Here is a 13,711-nt window from a genome sequence, read left to right on the forward strand (position 1 = left end):
TTCTCCAATGAAAATAGGGACATCCTATTCTACTCTTGAGAGTCCCATGGACTGCAAGAAGATCAAACCTATCCATTCTGAAGGAAATCAGCCCTGAGTGCTCACTGGAAGGACAGATCCTGAAGCTGAGGCTCTAGTACTTTGGCCACCTCATGAGAAGAGAAGACTCCCTGGAAAAGACCCTGATGTTGGGAAAGACGGAGGGTACAAGGAGAAGGGGACGACAGAGGACGAGATGGTTGGATAGTGTTCTCGAAGCTACCAGCATGAGTTTGACCAAACTGCGGGAGGCAGTGGAAGACAGGAGTGCCTGGCGTGCTCTGGTCCATGGGGTCACGAAGAGTCAGACACGACTAAACAACTAAACAACAACAACAAATTCTACTATGATTATGATTATCATATGAACCAGCCACTCTGGGCAGCTCCCAACATATATAAAAACATAATAAAAAACTAATCATTTAAAAACGTCCCTATACAGGGCTTCCTTCAGATGTCTTCTCAAGGTTGCAGAGTTACTTTATCTCCTTGGCCTGAGATTCGCATAACTCCATACCCTCCAACATTTCTCTGATGAAAATAGGGACATCCTAAGGAAAAGTGGGACATTCCAGGATCAAATCAGAAACCGTGACGACTTCTGGAAAATAGGGACACTTCAAGGGTCTGTTAACATTCAAAATCTGAAATGACCCAGGCCCCAAATATCGGAAAGATGGTCTCCACATCCTTACTCACTTGTGCTTCAGGAGAGGAGAGAGGGAGACAGAGGTTCCTGCCTGGTAACAGTAAACCCAAGTGTGGACTAAAACTCCCATCTGCCTCAGCCACATAGGCAATGGTCAGGGAACATGGGACTTGCAATCTGGCAACATCTGGAGGGCACCAAAACAGTTTAGCTAGAAGAGGGGAGAGAAGAATATTCAGGCCTGAGTATCACACATGCAACACCAGATGGGGCTCATGGGTGTAACACTAAATTTCACTTAGCATTACATCTGAACCAAGGCCAGTTCATATGAAAGTCCACAGACTTTTCGCCAAAGTGGAGAGCAAAATATATACTAGAAACAAACACACACACACACACACACACACACACACACACACACACGGTCTTGGAGAACAGGTCTACCATTTTGGATTGACCAATATGGTTACTGATTGGGGTGTTGAGACCTGGGTAGACCTGACACCTATGTATCTACACCCCCCCCCCAATGAAAAGCCCTTCTTTTTATAAGCAGCATCTTGGAGCATGAATGGGAAGGATGACGATAATATGACTCTGCTGGATTGTTTATTTATTTATTTTTTTGCTGCTTCTTCCCCCCTGTACCTTTAAAGTATAAGAAGACAGGATTCTTTGGGTGTGTGTCTCGCCGTTTGCTAAGCTAGTTTCACTTGGTCTGCTGAACGTGTCTGTGTGGTTGTTGTTTAGAAAAAGCTAATAACGATTTGTCATTTCTGCCCTGGTGGATAGGAGTGCTGAGGTATTTCCCTCCCTCCCTCTTCCCCGAAAGTGGCAGAATATCAAATATTTATGCGAGTAGACTATTTTGCAAGTGCATTCTGGTCATTTCATGTGACTAGGTCGAACAGAATGCCTGGGGAAGCTGTCAGGGGTGTGTGTGTGTGTGTGTGTGTGTGTGTGTGTGTGAGAGAGAGAGAGAGAGAGAGAGAGAGAGCTCTTTTCCATAACGCACTGAGATTTGATCAATCAAAGTTAGTGTTGCCAGATGCTCACTCAGATGAGCCCTTTTTCTTTCCCATAATGAAGCCATGGAAGCAGGAGTTCCATCTGATTGGGTATGAGGGAAGCTCTTCTCCATTTTCTGCCAGCTACTTTGGAAAAAAAAATACCGTTCCTCCAAGCTACTATCTTATTTAGCTGTGCTATTTTGCTCTGTAGCCAAAATTAGAAAAATATCAGCAGAAGGCAGGGAGTTTGAAAATCTTCATGGCAACAATTGCATCATGAACCACCCTGTGTTGATGGCAAATGGAGTCTTTTGCTTCTTGTAGAATCCTGACAATTTAACTTTTAATAGTAGTAGTAGTAGTAGTAGAATGGGCTTACAGCTTAGTGAGGCAGTGTAGTTGAAATATAGGTGTGAAATTGAATATATTATCTGTGTATGTGTATGGAAGCTAATGCTTAGTCTATCAGAAAGGTAATCAATTTATTCCTGCGGCCAATCAGATATTTCAAACAAAAGTGCAATCCCAGATATTCTATGGAATCCCGCTATGGGTCCAAGCATACAACAGTGATTTAAAAAAGATTCACTCCAGCTTTCTGAGACGTATTCTTGGACTCCCAGCTATGATCAAATATGAAACAATGTGTGCAGAAATAGGCATACACACAATGGAATATTGGGCATGGTCCACCTCAATAAAGTACTGGTTACGCTGCCATTTTCGCTGCCCTCCATCAAGTCTGCTCGCTGATTTGCTCAATGACTCCTATAAATCAAGATGGTATCAGCACCTCGAAAAAAAGATTGAATCTTTAGGCATCGAGCTGGAGCCCCTGTACAATTCCAATGAGCAATACATTTTCCATAATATCCTAACTAGACTAAAGGATGTCGAGAGACAAAATATTATGGCAGCTGTAAACAAAATTTGCTCCCCCATATTCTATGATTTAAATATCTTAGATAGCAGAGCAAATTACGTCACTAAATTAATAATCCCAGCCCAACGTAGGGCTTTTATGCTGGCCCGTTTGAATGTTTTTCCCTCAGCATTTGTCAGGGGAAGATATCAAAATATTCCTAGAAACAAGAGATTCTGCAGATGTTCTATGAATGTCCCGGACACTGTAGAGCATATTCTCTTTCATTGCCCATTGTACAGTACGCTCCGTCAACGCGTGCTGTCCCCTCTCTCGGGTGGTCTGGAACCCCAGCAAGGTGAATGTGTGGGACTCTACCTATCCGACGTTGACCAAAGGATAACGGCGGGGGTAGCCGAGTTTTTGGTAGCAGTCCTCCAAGGAGCAGGTTAACAAAGAAAACCATTGACTCTATATGTATATATATATATATGTATGTAGCCAACTGCTGCCCTTTTATATATATTTCAAGGCCTTTATATGTTATTTTCTCTTTTATGGTTTTATTCGCATAATGCCTAATAAAGGTTTGATAAGTAAGTAAGTAAGTAAGCTAATGCTTAGAAACCTAAGTCAAAACTGAGTGTTCGTGCAAATTAGGTTATGACGTGCAAACTGTCTTGTATTTGTTTATGATTCTATTTATTTGTTTATTTAAAACTATCAGTATCACTCCAAGACACCTCTGTGAGGCATCAAAGTCGCCTATTGGCATAAAAAGTCACTACCAATCAAATGCAGAAATTTCAAAACAAAACGACTGAGACAGTTTCCAATAGAAAAAGCTAGTGGTTGTCTCAGCATTTTTTCACAGGGACGTCAATAATCTCACATAAACTCTTTTCCGGTAAAATTCTGTGGAGTGTTGGTAATGGGGGACGGTTTGGCTCTGTTCAGACATGCATAGCTTAGCATTCTGCGAATGAACTGTGGCAAGCCTTGGGCTCTTGGGTTCCTTCTCTCTCAAATCTCCTTCATGCAGGATGGCAGGTGATGTGACTCTTCCACTTCTGATTTGGAAGAAACTGCAGTTTCCTATTGCTTCTGAATTTGGGAAACTGGCTTAGCCTAAACTTTGGTTAGTTAAAACACACCAGTACCAAACTGTGGTTTCACATCCTGTTTTTTTTTTAAAAAGCTAACCATAGGTAAACTAAACAAGTGTCCTGAGATTGGGGGTAATGGAAGGCAGCAAAATTGAAACAATCAGCTCTTTCACACAAGAAAGAGGTAGAAGGGAGAATGTGTGAGCTTAAGGCTCACTATGGCTCATTCTTGCAATGTTGGAACCTCCTTGTTTAGCATCATGACTAAACTGGGCCTTTATGTTACCTAATCACACAGAACTGACTCTCCAGAAGAGACGAAAGATGCCCAGGGTGGTTTAAAGCAGCACACCATATTCATATACTTGACTACAACCTGTTTAATTTTAAAAAAAGGAATGTAAAAACTGCACCTAGCTTAATCAAGTTGAACATAACAGATGCAAACTATGTTCCATTTCAATGTCACTTAATCTTAGAACCTTTTCCAGCTGTCTCTACAGTGTCAATTTTACCCTAAGAATTTCTACTGATTGAAACAGCTACATTTAAAATGTACAGCTCGGGAACGCCGAGGGCCACTCTGAGATTATATGCAGCGCTGATGAATATTTATAAGGTGTATACATAACCTTCAAAATTCCTTTGTCTTGAAAAACTCTGCAGATTACACACAGATCTGCCACTCTAAACTTTCTCTGTCACTGCCCTCGTTTTGTGGGAATCTGAGTAACGTCCACATAACACTCATGACATTCTTGAGTTAGCGATAGCTAGGTAATGTTTTAAAGGTAATTAGAGGGATCGCTTCATGCTCAGATGAGTGCTCAATCAAAAACAACAACAGCTTTGACATTCCCACTTGGATAAGCTTCGAGTTGAGTTTGGGTTTGTACCCAAATAAGCTTTGACAGCATATTGGGGGAGGAAAGCTATGCCAACAACATCATGCGCACACACAACAATGTAAAGCAGAAACCTTGATATTGATAAAGAAGAATACATATATTGACAAAGATGCATGTTTGATGAGCTCAGTGGGCTAAGATAATGAATAGATTTGAGTTGGAAGATAGTATTTGGCTAAAGCAGAGATGGTTGAAGACATCTGGTGCCTGAGGCAGAAAATCCGAGTGGTTTTTCCCAGGGTGATGAATATGTCAGAAAACCCAAACAATGGAAGACCTCGTTGGATGAGGCACCTAGCCAGTGTAACTAACTAAATAAATGACTGTCCATTCATAGTGCTGCACAACACCCCAAATCTGCTGCCTGAGCTGGACCGCCTCATCCTGCCCAATGGTAGGGTCAGCTGTGAAAATGCACTGACTCTTTGAGCAGTGGCCAGCCTTTCTGGTCAAATGTGTCAGCCGCTGTGTCCAAGGTAAGTGAGAGGCATAACTCCTAGGACATACTACAATACATATACAGACTCCTGGGTCTTGGAATGGTTTTCTGCATCGCCTGCTGATGAACCACCTACTGGGAAGAGGCATGCTGCAGAAATGTCCCTAGACTGCCACAAACTGATGCTTGCTGTTCTGCTTGTGGCACCTGTCCGTCACCCATGATTTAGCTGGATTTTTTCACCTGTCCTCTCTTGAAACCTCTAAGACAGGCACCCCCAAACTTGGCCCTCCAGATGTTTTGGGACCACAACTCCCATCATCCCTAGCTAACAGAACCAGTGGTCAGGGTTGATGGGAATTGTAGTCCCAAAACATCTGGAGGGGCGGGTTTGGGGGTGCCTGCTCTAGGAGAATCACAGCATGTCTAAGATTGCAAACGTAGAAGCGCATCGTAAGTTAAGCATAAGTTTGATGGAATGCAACTAAATTAAAACCACTTTAGCCTCTTGCTGAACCATATTTGTGGTGAACCAGCACAACTGGAAGTGTCTTGCAACACATCCAGGTAAGGATTGGGCGCACATCAAATTCAGTGTTTTGTTTTGCTGTGGGAAGGAATTAGTTCCTTGAACTAGTTTTTTTCTTCTAGAGTAGCCTTCAGCAACGGCTGTCACCTAGAATGGCCACGTGCAGTGGAGCAGGGGTGTTGTTGTTTAGTCGTGTCCGACTCTTCGTGACCCCATGGACCAGAGCACCCCAGGCCCTCCTGTCTTCCACTGTCTCCCGCAGTTTGGTCAAACTCATGCTGGTAGCTTCGAGAACACTGTCCAACCATCTCGTCCTCTGTCATCCCCTTCTCCTTGTGCCCTCAATCTTTCCCAACTTCAGGGTCTTTTCCAGGGAGTCTTCTCTTCTCATGAGGTGGCCAAAGTAGTGGAGCCTCAGCTTCACAATCTGTCCTTCCAGTGAGCACTCAGGGCTGATTTCCTTCAGAATGGATAGGTTTGATCTTCTTGCAGTCCATGGGACTCTCAAGAGTCTCCTCCAGCACCATAATTCAAAAGCATCAATTCTTTGGCGATCAGCCTTCTTTATGGTCCAGCTCTCACTTCCATACGTCACTATATTCCATACATCACTACTGGGAAAACATCACTACTAGGAGCAGGGGTAGTAAAAGTTATTCCCTCTAGATGCTGTTGAATTTCAACTGACATCAGCTCCAGCCAGCATGGCTAATGGTCAGGGGATGACCGAAGGTGCAATCCAGCAACATCTGAAGAGTGCCATTTTGGCTTGCCCCTGCACCTGTTCCTGTGCTGGTCCAGTGGGGAGGTTACCGTGGGGCGAGGTCCAGGACCTGAGTCGAGGGTCGGTAGACAGTCCTCCACGGGCGAAGCGGGGTCCACAGCGAGGAGCCGGGCAAGGACAGGAACTCTGGGGGAACCGGACTGGGTGCTGGCCGAAACAGCTGTACAACGACATTGCTCCCGCAACCTGGGACCGGGCTGACTGGCCTTTATCTTCTCTGAGGCCAGGGGCGGTCCCGGCCCCCAGGAGACCTGCCTCTCCTGGCCTTAAGGCGAGCACTCCTCCTGGGAGAAACCAGTTCCCTCCACCTCTCTGCCCTGAGCCTCTGCAGTTCAGGAGAGGCTGAAGGGTTACTGGGCCCAGGGGGAGACTCACCTGTAGGCACTGAGTCCTCAACCACTTCTGGAGCCAGAGTGGATTCACCTGGTGCCTGCTCCTGAGGATCCGGCACAGGTGCAGGCGCTTCAGAATCAAGGCCCTGCCCCAGTTCAGCCGGCCCTGGAGGCGGGGACTCCTGTGCAGGCTGGGATTCCTCCAGTTCAGCCTCTGAATCGGATTCCCAGGCCATCACAGTTCCACATTGTTCTCCAGGCAGGGTTCTTGTGCTTTGCCCAGATGTGCGGAAGACAGAGATGCAACAGGCAGAATGTTCCAATTCCATCCTTTGTACCAGGAAAGAAAGTTTTACCTGTAGAATTTTTGCCTGCCTTTTATGTCTCACCGGGATGTGTGTGTGTGTGTGGGGGGGATTTGAAACCTTTGTCTCCAACTGTCCCCTTGCTGTTTTCTTCTTGGTTGAACTGAAATTTTCGGATCCTAATGGGAAGCATCCTTTCCTCCCAAATCTTTTGCATGTGAAACTTTGTAAAATCTGATGTATATTAATGGCATCAGTGTTTGTATGATGAGCTAGATAGAAATGCCAGTGTAATTCTCAAATCCTCGACCTCTGAACCCTGTTAGGATCCAGACATATAAAATACTGTAATTAAGTAGATCAGCCTCAAATGTATAAAGGATAATTCAAGTATTGGATGACGTGGTATAAATGATTAATCTCAAGAGGTGTCCCGAGCACTGTCTAGTCCTATTATGGCTGAGCCAGGGAGGTAATCAATGCCTCCTTGAGCCTCCTGCCTACTTGAAGGAGGCAGTGGTAAAACCACTCAAGAAAGAGGCCTTTTCGGTGGTGGCTCCCGGCTTGTGGAATGCTCTCCCCAGCGATGCTCGCCTGGTGCCATCGTTGCATATCTGTGACTAATTAAACAATCTCTCTCCTTTTAAACTGGGGGTGGGGGGGAGTATTGTTTCTGTTTGTAACTGTGTTACGCATTTTTGTGTTTCTCGATTATAAACTGCCCAGTGATCCTCAGATGAAGGGCGATACAGGAATTAATCAATGATAAAAAATAATTAATGAATAGGGCTGAAAGACACAACTCCAGTATAGTCCATGTGCCTTGCCTGTATCCTACTCTTAATATCTGATTTGGGAACAGCTTCTCATTCGTTTTTTTTTAAATATTGTGCACTACTCAGCTCAGGCTATGAAAATTCATCCAGATGACCTCAGTTCACCCTGGTTTCAGGCTGGCTCTCATTAGGAGGCAAAACATTTTCTTGCCAGGAGAAGCGCATTGGCATGCTTCACACAGTCGTTTGAGGAGAAGCCAGCGCATTAGGCAGTTCCATGAGAAGGGCGCCTTCCTAAAGCAGACAGTGCCACTCTGCTGGAATGCTAACTGGCTTTTTAGGTCATCTACAACTGAGCCATTGCCAGCCTGGTTCCTTCAAGATTCTTTGGGCTCTCATCAGCCCAAATCCCATTCATTATTTGGACCCAGAGAACAGTGTGAAGGGTTCTGATGTTGCTTTGCTGAAGCTTAAGTTAAGCTAGGTTTGTTTTTCACAGGTATACGTCGCTGTTGAATGCAAATTCAGTTCTCTTCATAATAGAGAATTAGACACACTATTATTATTTTTTTAAGCCATCACATCTTGCTTCTTTTATGAACTTTTGGGATGGCTCCATGTTTTTCTTTTGAAGGTCATGGATGTTCAGCCTTTCAGGAATGCATTAATAAATAAATTTAAATTCACTGTGTTTGTGGGGTTGGAGAAGCTGAATTCTACAACCTGTGCTCATTTTGCAATTGAGCAAATTTGATTACGTTTTCCCAGTTTGAAAAAAGTTCTATAATTTCATGCTGGTTTTGCTAGTTAACTGATAGTGGCAAAAAGCTCTACAGACCTCTGAGAGACAAGTGTGGCACAGGGCTCCGAAAGTTGTGTTAGGACTACAGAGACTTGGGTTCAAATCCTTGTTCAGCTGTGAAGTTCCTGTAGGGAACTACAAACTAGTCACTCTTTCTTAGCCTAACCTACATAGAATCATAGAATCATAGAGTTGGAAGAGACCACAAGGGCCATAGAGTCCAACCCCCTGCCAAGCAGGAAACACCATCAGAGCACTCCTGACATATGGTTGTCAAGCCTCTGCTTAAAGACCTCCAAAGAAGGAGACTCCACCACACTCCTTGGCAGCAAATTCCACTGTCGAACAGCTCTTACTGTCAGGAAGTTCTTCCTAATGTTTAGGTGGAATCTTCTTTCTTGTAGTTTGGATCCATTGGTCCGTGTCCGCTTCTCTGGAGCAGCAGAAAACAACCTTTCTCCCTCCTCTATGTGACATCCTTTTATATATTTGAACATGGATATCATATCACCCCTTAACCTCCTCTTCTCCAGGCTAAACAGGCCCAGCTCCCTTAGCTGTTCCTCATAAGGCATCGTTTCCAGTCCTTTGACCATTTTGGTTGCCCTCCTCTGGACACGTTCCAGTTTGTCAGTGTCCTTCTTGAACTGTGGTGCCCAGAACTGGACACAGTACTCCAGGTGAGGTCTGACCAGAGCAGAATACAGTGGCACTATTACTTCCCTTGATCTAGATGCTATACTCCTATTGATGCAGCCCAGAATTGCATTGGCTTTTTTAGCTGCTGCGTCACATAACAGGATTGTTGTGAGGATAGGATGAGAATGTGGGGGGTGGGGGAAGAACCGTGCTCATCCTTGATGAAGGGGAGATATATATATCTATATCTATGCAGGTTTTGGTGTCCTCGGGTGTCTTCTTGTTACTGGAACAAGAAGCCGAAAGCACCAGCCTGAAGATGACGAGTGAGACCTCGTCGAAACGTCGCCTAGACACCCCAACTTTTACACGGGAAGACACCCGAGGACACCAAAACCTGCATTCCTGTACCCGTGAAAATCTACGAAAGCAAACATCTATATCTATCTATCTATCATCTATCTATCTACACACACACACACACACACACACACACACACAGTGGTACCTCTAGATGCGAACAGGATCCGTTCTGGAGCCCTGTGCGCATCTAGAAGCAAACATAACCAGTGACAGCACGTCTGTGCATGCGCACATCGCTTTTCACCGCTTCTGTGCATGCACGTGATGTCACTTTGACCATCTGCGCATGCGCAAGCGGCGAAACCCGAAAGTAATGCGCTCCGTTTCTTCTGGGTTGCTGTGGAGTGCAACTTGAATGCGCTTATCCCGAAGCACATTCAACCCGAGGTATTACTCTGTGTGTGTGTGTGTGTGTATAAATATATATTAATATATAATATATATAATATATATATCCTGTCATGTTCCTGTCTACTTCTGGCTTCTGAGAATTTCAGCAGGCATTGCCCCCACCATGCACTTTCACACATAAAGGTTTGAAACATACACTTTTCAAATGGAAGCCGAGATTTCCAAGAAACTGAATCCGGCCCATACCATGTCCTTCGTTTCTCCCTTCCCGGCATTCCTGTGGAATCGCAGCACACAGCCTTGAGTGTAGGAACCTGTGTTCTATATTGGGCATCCTTTAAAATACCTCAGAGCGTCGCAAACTTACCACAATTTTTGAGCAGCATTTGGGAGGCGGTGGGCAGAACTGACTGCAATGTGATCCAGCAAAAGCTTTTAAGAGCCGATGCAAAATGCATGAGCACGCCAGCCACCAACAGTTATTTTCTACTGCTTTCCTGGAAGAGAGAGAAAATCTCGGTACCGTGTGTGTCGTGTGGGTGGGTGTGCTCTGTTGAGCCTTTACAAAAGGTGCTTGCTTGAAAAGCTTTAGATCTGCACCATCCAAGCTCTGATTGTCCTCGCTTCCCCTTCTGTTGCCTGTGTGTGTGTGTGTGTGTGTGTGTGTGTGTGCGCGCGCGCGCGCCCTGGCACACTGAACGTTCCCTCAGGACTCTGGGATCCTCTGCAGTGACCTAGTTTCCTTCCATACAGCGATGAAGAGTTCAGCGCCAGGCCCAGCCTGGGATTTTACCGCATGGGTCTCCTGGAAGGAGAAAGCCAATAATCCGTGGCCTTAGCAGAGTCACTGCCGCTCTCGTGTTGTGAGGAGGGTTGCTGCTGCTGGGCAGTAGGCCTCTCAGCGAATCAATCACCTAGCATTTTCCTCATGAAACTACTTACACTTGGCTTCCCTTGCCAATTGGACTATTTATTTACAAAACTACTTGTAGTATCGCGAGGTGCCTTGTACTGCCCTTTTGAAGGTGCGAGGCACCTCACAATTTCACGAAACAACACAATAAACGAATTTAAATGATAAAGCTACCAGTTCTCTATCTCCAGGTCTCAAGCTGTTGTTGGACTACAACTCCCATCGTCCCTGACCGCTGGTCCCGCTAGCTAGAGATGATGGGAATTGCAGTCCAACAACAGTTGGTGACCCAAGTTTGAGAAACGCGGTGAGAAGAAGAAACCAATTTAAGCCGAATGTTTTATTGCAAAGTTGTTATTCGTGTAAGCCGTCTTAGGAGTGTTGCAGTCTTTAAAGGTGACTTGGAAATACTTGTTATAATAATAGCAGGGTTTATTTCTGATCGAAGAAAAGGAGGAAGGGATAGAACTGAAATGCAAATATACAAGGATATAAGCATATATTTAAAATACGATATCCATACTCTGCAAAGAAAGAAAGCTACCACTCTTAAAATAAGAACACTGTTTTGCCCAGCTGTTTCCTTTTTCACTGCACTGTTTGCATACTTAACTTCTCTTCAATATGAGGAAGATCTCATTACATCAGAAAATACCCTTGCGCTTCAAAATGCGATGGGTTGTCTGCAACACTGCAGATGTTCCACTTACACAATGGGATTTTCTCTTCTTCTCTCCCACCCCCTCCGAAATCTGCTCTGGGGGTCCCCCAAACCTCTAGGGCAGATTTGAGGGGGGCGTCCAGGGAAGAGGTGAGGAGGGAGAAGTTCCATTGCGCAAGGGGCAGTCTGCGAAGGTAACAACAATGTTGGAAAAAATCCAATATGTCTGCCTTAAATGTGAATCACAAAATTACAGCGGTAACGGGCGGTGGTAATTACCCGATAAATCGGTTGGGATTCCTCTTCCCCGTTTCCCAGGTTTGGGGGCAAGTAATTTGAATTGTAACAAGATTTGGCATTTCCTTCTCAGAATAGGAATGTGACTCTCATTTGCAGCTTCCCTCAAATTGTAAGGGCTCATCCTGTCAAAAGTTGACAGTTATGTCACTTCGTTCCATGTGGAATGAGGCTAATCTACTAATTTTTCCATATCCAGGACCTTATTTAACATCAAAGTGCCGGCTCCGAGGTGTATTATTAGTTGCTTGTGTGTTCAGCCACAAAGTAAATCTGCTTCAGGCTAGGAAGAAAAAATCTAGTATGAAAGAACAATAGTCTCTAAATCCTTAAGTGTCCTCCTGCGTATTTGCCATTATATAGAAGATGAAAAGGAACCTAAAGGCTTCAGGCTCAGCTAGATGATACATGAAATGTGTCGCTGCATTTCATATATATATACACACACACACACACACACATACGTACATACAGTGGTGCCTCGCAAGACAAAATTAATCTGTTCCGTGAGGCTCTTCGTATAGCGGTTTTTTCGTCTTGCGAAGCAAGCCCATTGACAGCTTAGCGGATTAGCGCTATTAGCGGTTTAGCGGCTTTTAGCGATCAGCTGTTAAGCGGCTTATCAGCGGATCAGCTGATAAGTGGCTTAGCGGCTTAGGAAAAGGGGGGGAAGGGGAAAAAAACCCGCGGGAACTCGCAAGACATTTCCGTCTTGCGAAGCAAGCCCATAGGGAAATTCGTTTTGCGAAGCGCCTCCAAAACGGAAAACCCTTTCATCTAGCGAGTTTTCCGTCTTGCGAGGCGTTCGTCTTGCGGGGCACCACTGTGTGTATATATATATATGAATGAATGAATTCGGGGCACCACTGTGTGTATATATATATATGAATGAATGAATGAAAAAGGCAGCTGGAGGGGGTGTTAACCCTTACCTCCTGCACTGTATTCCTAATTAAAATTGCCCTCTCCACCGAAGCTGTTCCCCCAGGCCGGTAGGGCAACTCTCATTAGCACCAGTGGACACTTCCTTCATTCTGAACATAGCAGTTGTGTATGGTGGGTGGGTGTGATCCTAGTTGCCGTCCCCTTGGATGGGAAGTTGCCTGTTCTTGCAGGGGTTGCACTGCCTCTGAAGGAGCAGGTACACAGCTTGCAGGTACTTCTGGGTCCTTGGCTGTCGCGTGAGGCTCAGGTGGCCTCAGTGGCACAGAATCCCTTCCATCAGCTTTGGCATAGGACTTTCTCTGAAGACGGTTCGAAAACTTCAGAATTTGGCAGCCAGGTTGCTCGCTGGGGCAAGACCGTTTGAGCATATTGCACTGATCCTGGCCCGACTGTGCTGCATCTGTATCACATTCCCAAGTTGCAGAGGGAATCCAGTGGAGGCGTGAAGCAGATTGTATGGTGAAATAGCAGAATGACTCATAGGAGAATGAACAACAATGTGTTGGCATGCACACCGATGGGCAATGAGAATGTTATTGCTTCCTGAATTTTTAGTGAGTTTCTAGTGGGAATGGAGCTATTAATTGCCATATTCCCAGGAGAAGCACGCACTGAGTACACCAGAGCTGGTGGAGTGGAAGTTTGTGGCAGAATCCTTCCACCATTCCATAACTGGGACAGCTAAGTGATTCCTTTATTTCTTCTTTCCTAGGGTCGCCATGTCAAAACAGGACAGCTTGCAGCTATTAAAGTCATGGATGTCACCGGGGTAATGTATTATTCTTTTCTTGACTTTATGATTGTGTAATCTACTGAACAATGTGCAGCTCCGTCAAATATTGAAACCTCAGTTTTGCCGTCCATTGGTTTGCATAGCAAGAGAACACCTGTGGATTTGGATGGGAAGGGAAGTGGACCCTTTTTCGTTTAAAAAGCAATGATTGGCATCCTTAGTCAGCAGCAGGCTCACCGTCATGCAAGAACCTATAGTTGAC

The 13,711-nt window shown here is 45.0% G+C and overlaps 1 protein-coding gene across 7 annotated transcripts in view; it reads left to right on the plus strand.

Moving 5' to 3' along the window:
• TNIK (TRAF2 and NCK interacting kinase) overlaps positions 1-13,711 on the plus strand; it is a 305,446-nt gene that overhangs the window by 152,448 nt on the left and 139,287 nt on the right. For all 7 annotated transcript variants that reach the window (XR_014168246.1, XM_081910721.1, XM_081910720.1 and 4 more), the window contains one exon: positions 13,429-13,485. Coding sequence is in view for 6 of the 7 variants with exons in the window: in XM_081910721.1 (XP_081766847.1) it covers positions 13,429-13,485 (57 nt within the window). In the remaining variant the exon portion in view is untranslated. The remainder of the gene's footprint in view (positions 1-13,428; positions 13,486-13,711) is intronic.

Source organism: Podarcis melisellensis (assembly GCF_964234715.1).
Source record: "Podarcis melisellensis genome assembly, chromosome: 5".
NCBI lineage: Eukaryota > Metazoa > Chordata > Lepidosauria > Squamata > Lacertidae > Podarcis > Podarcis melisellensis.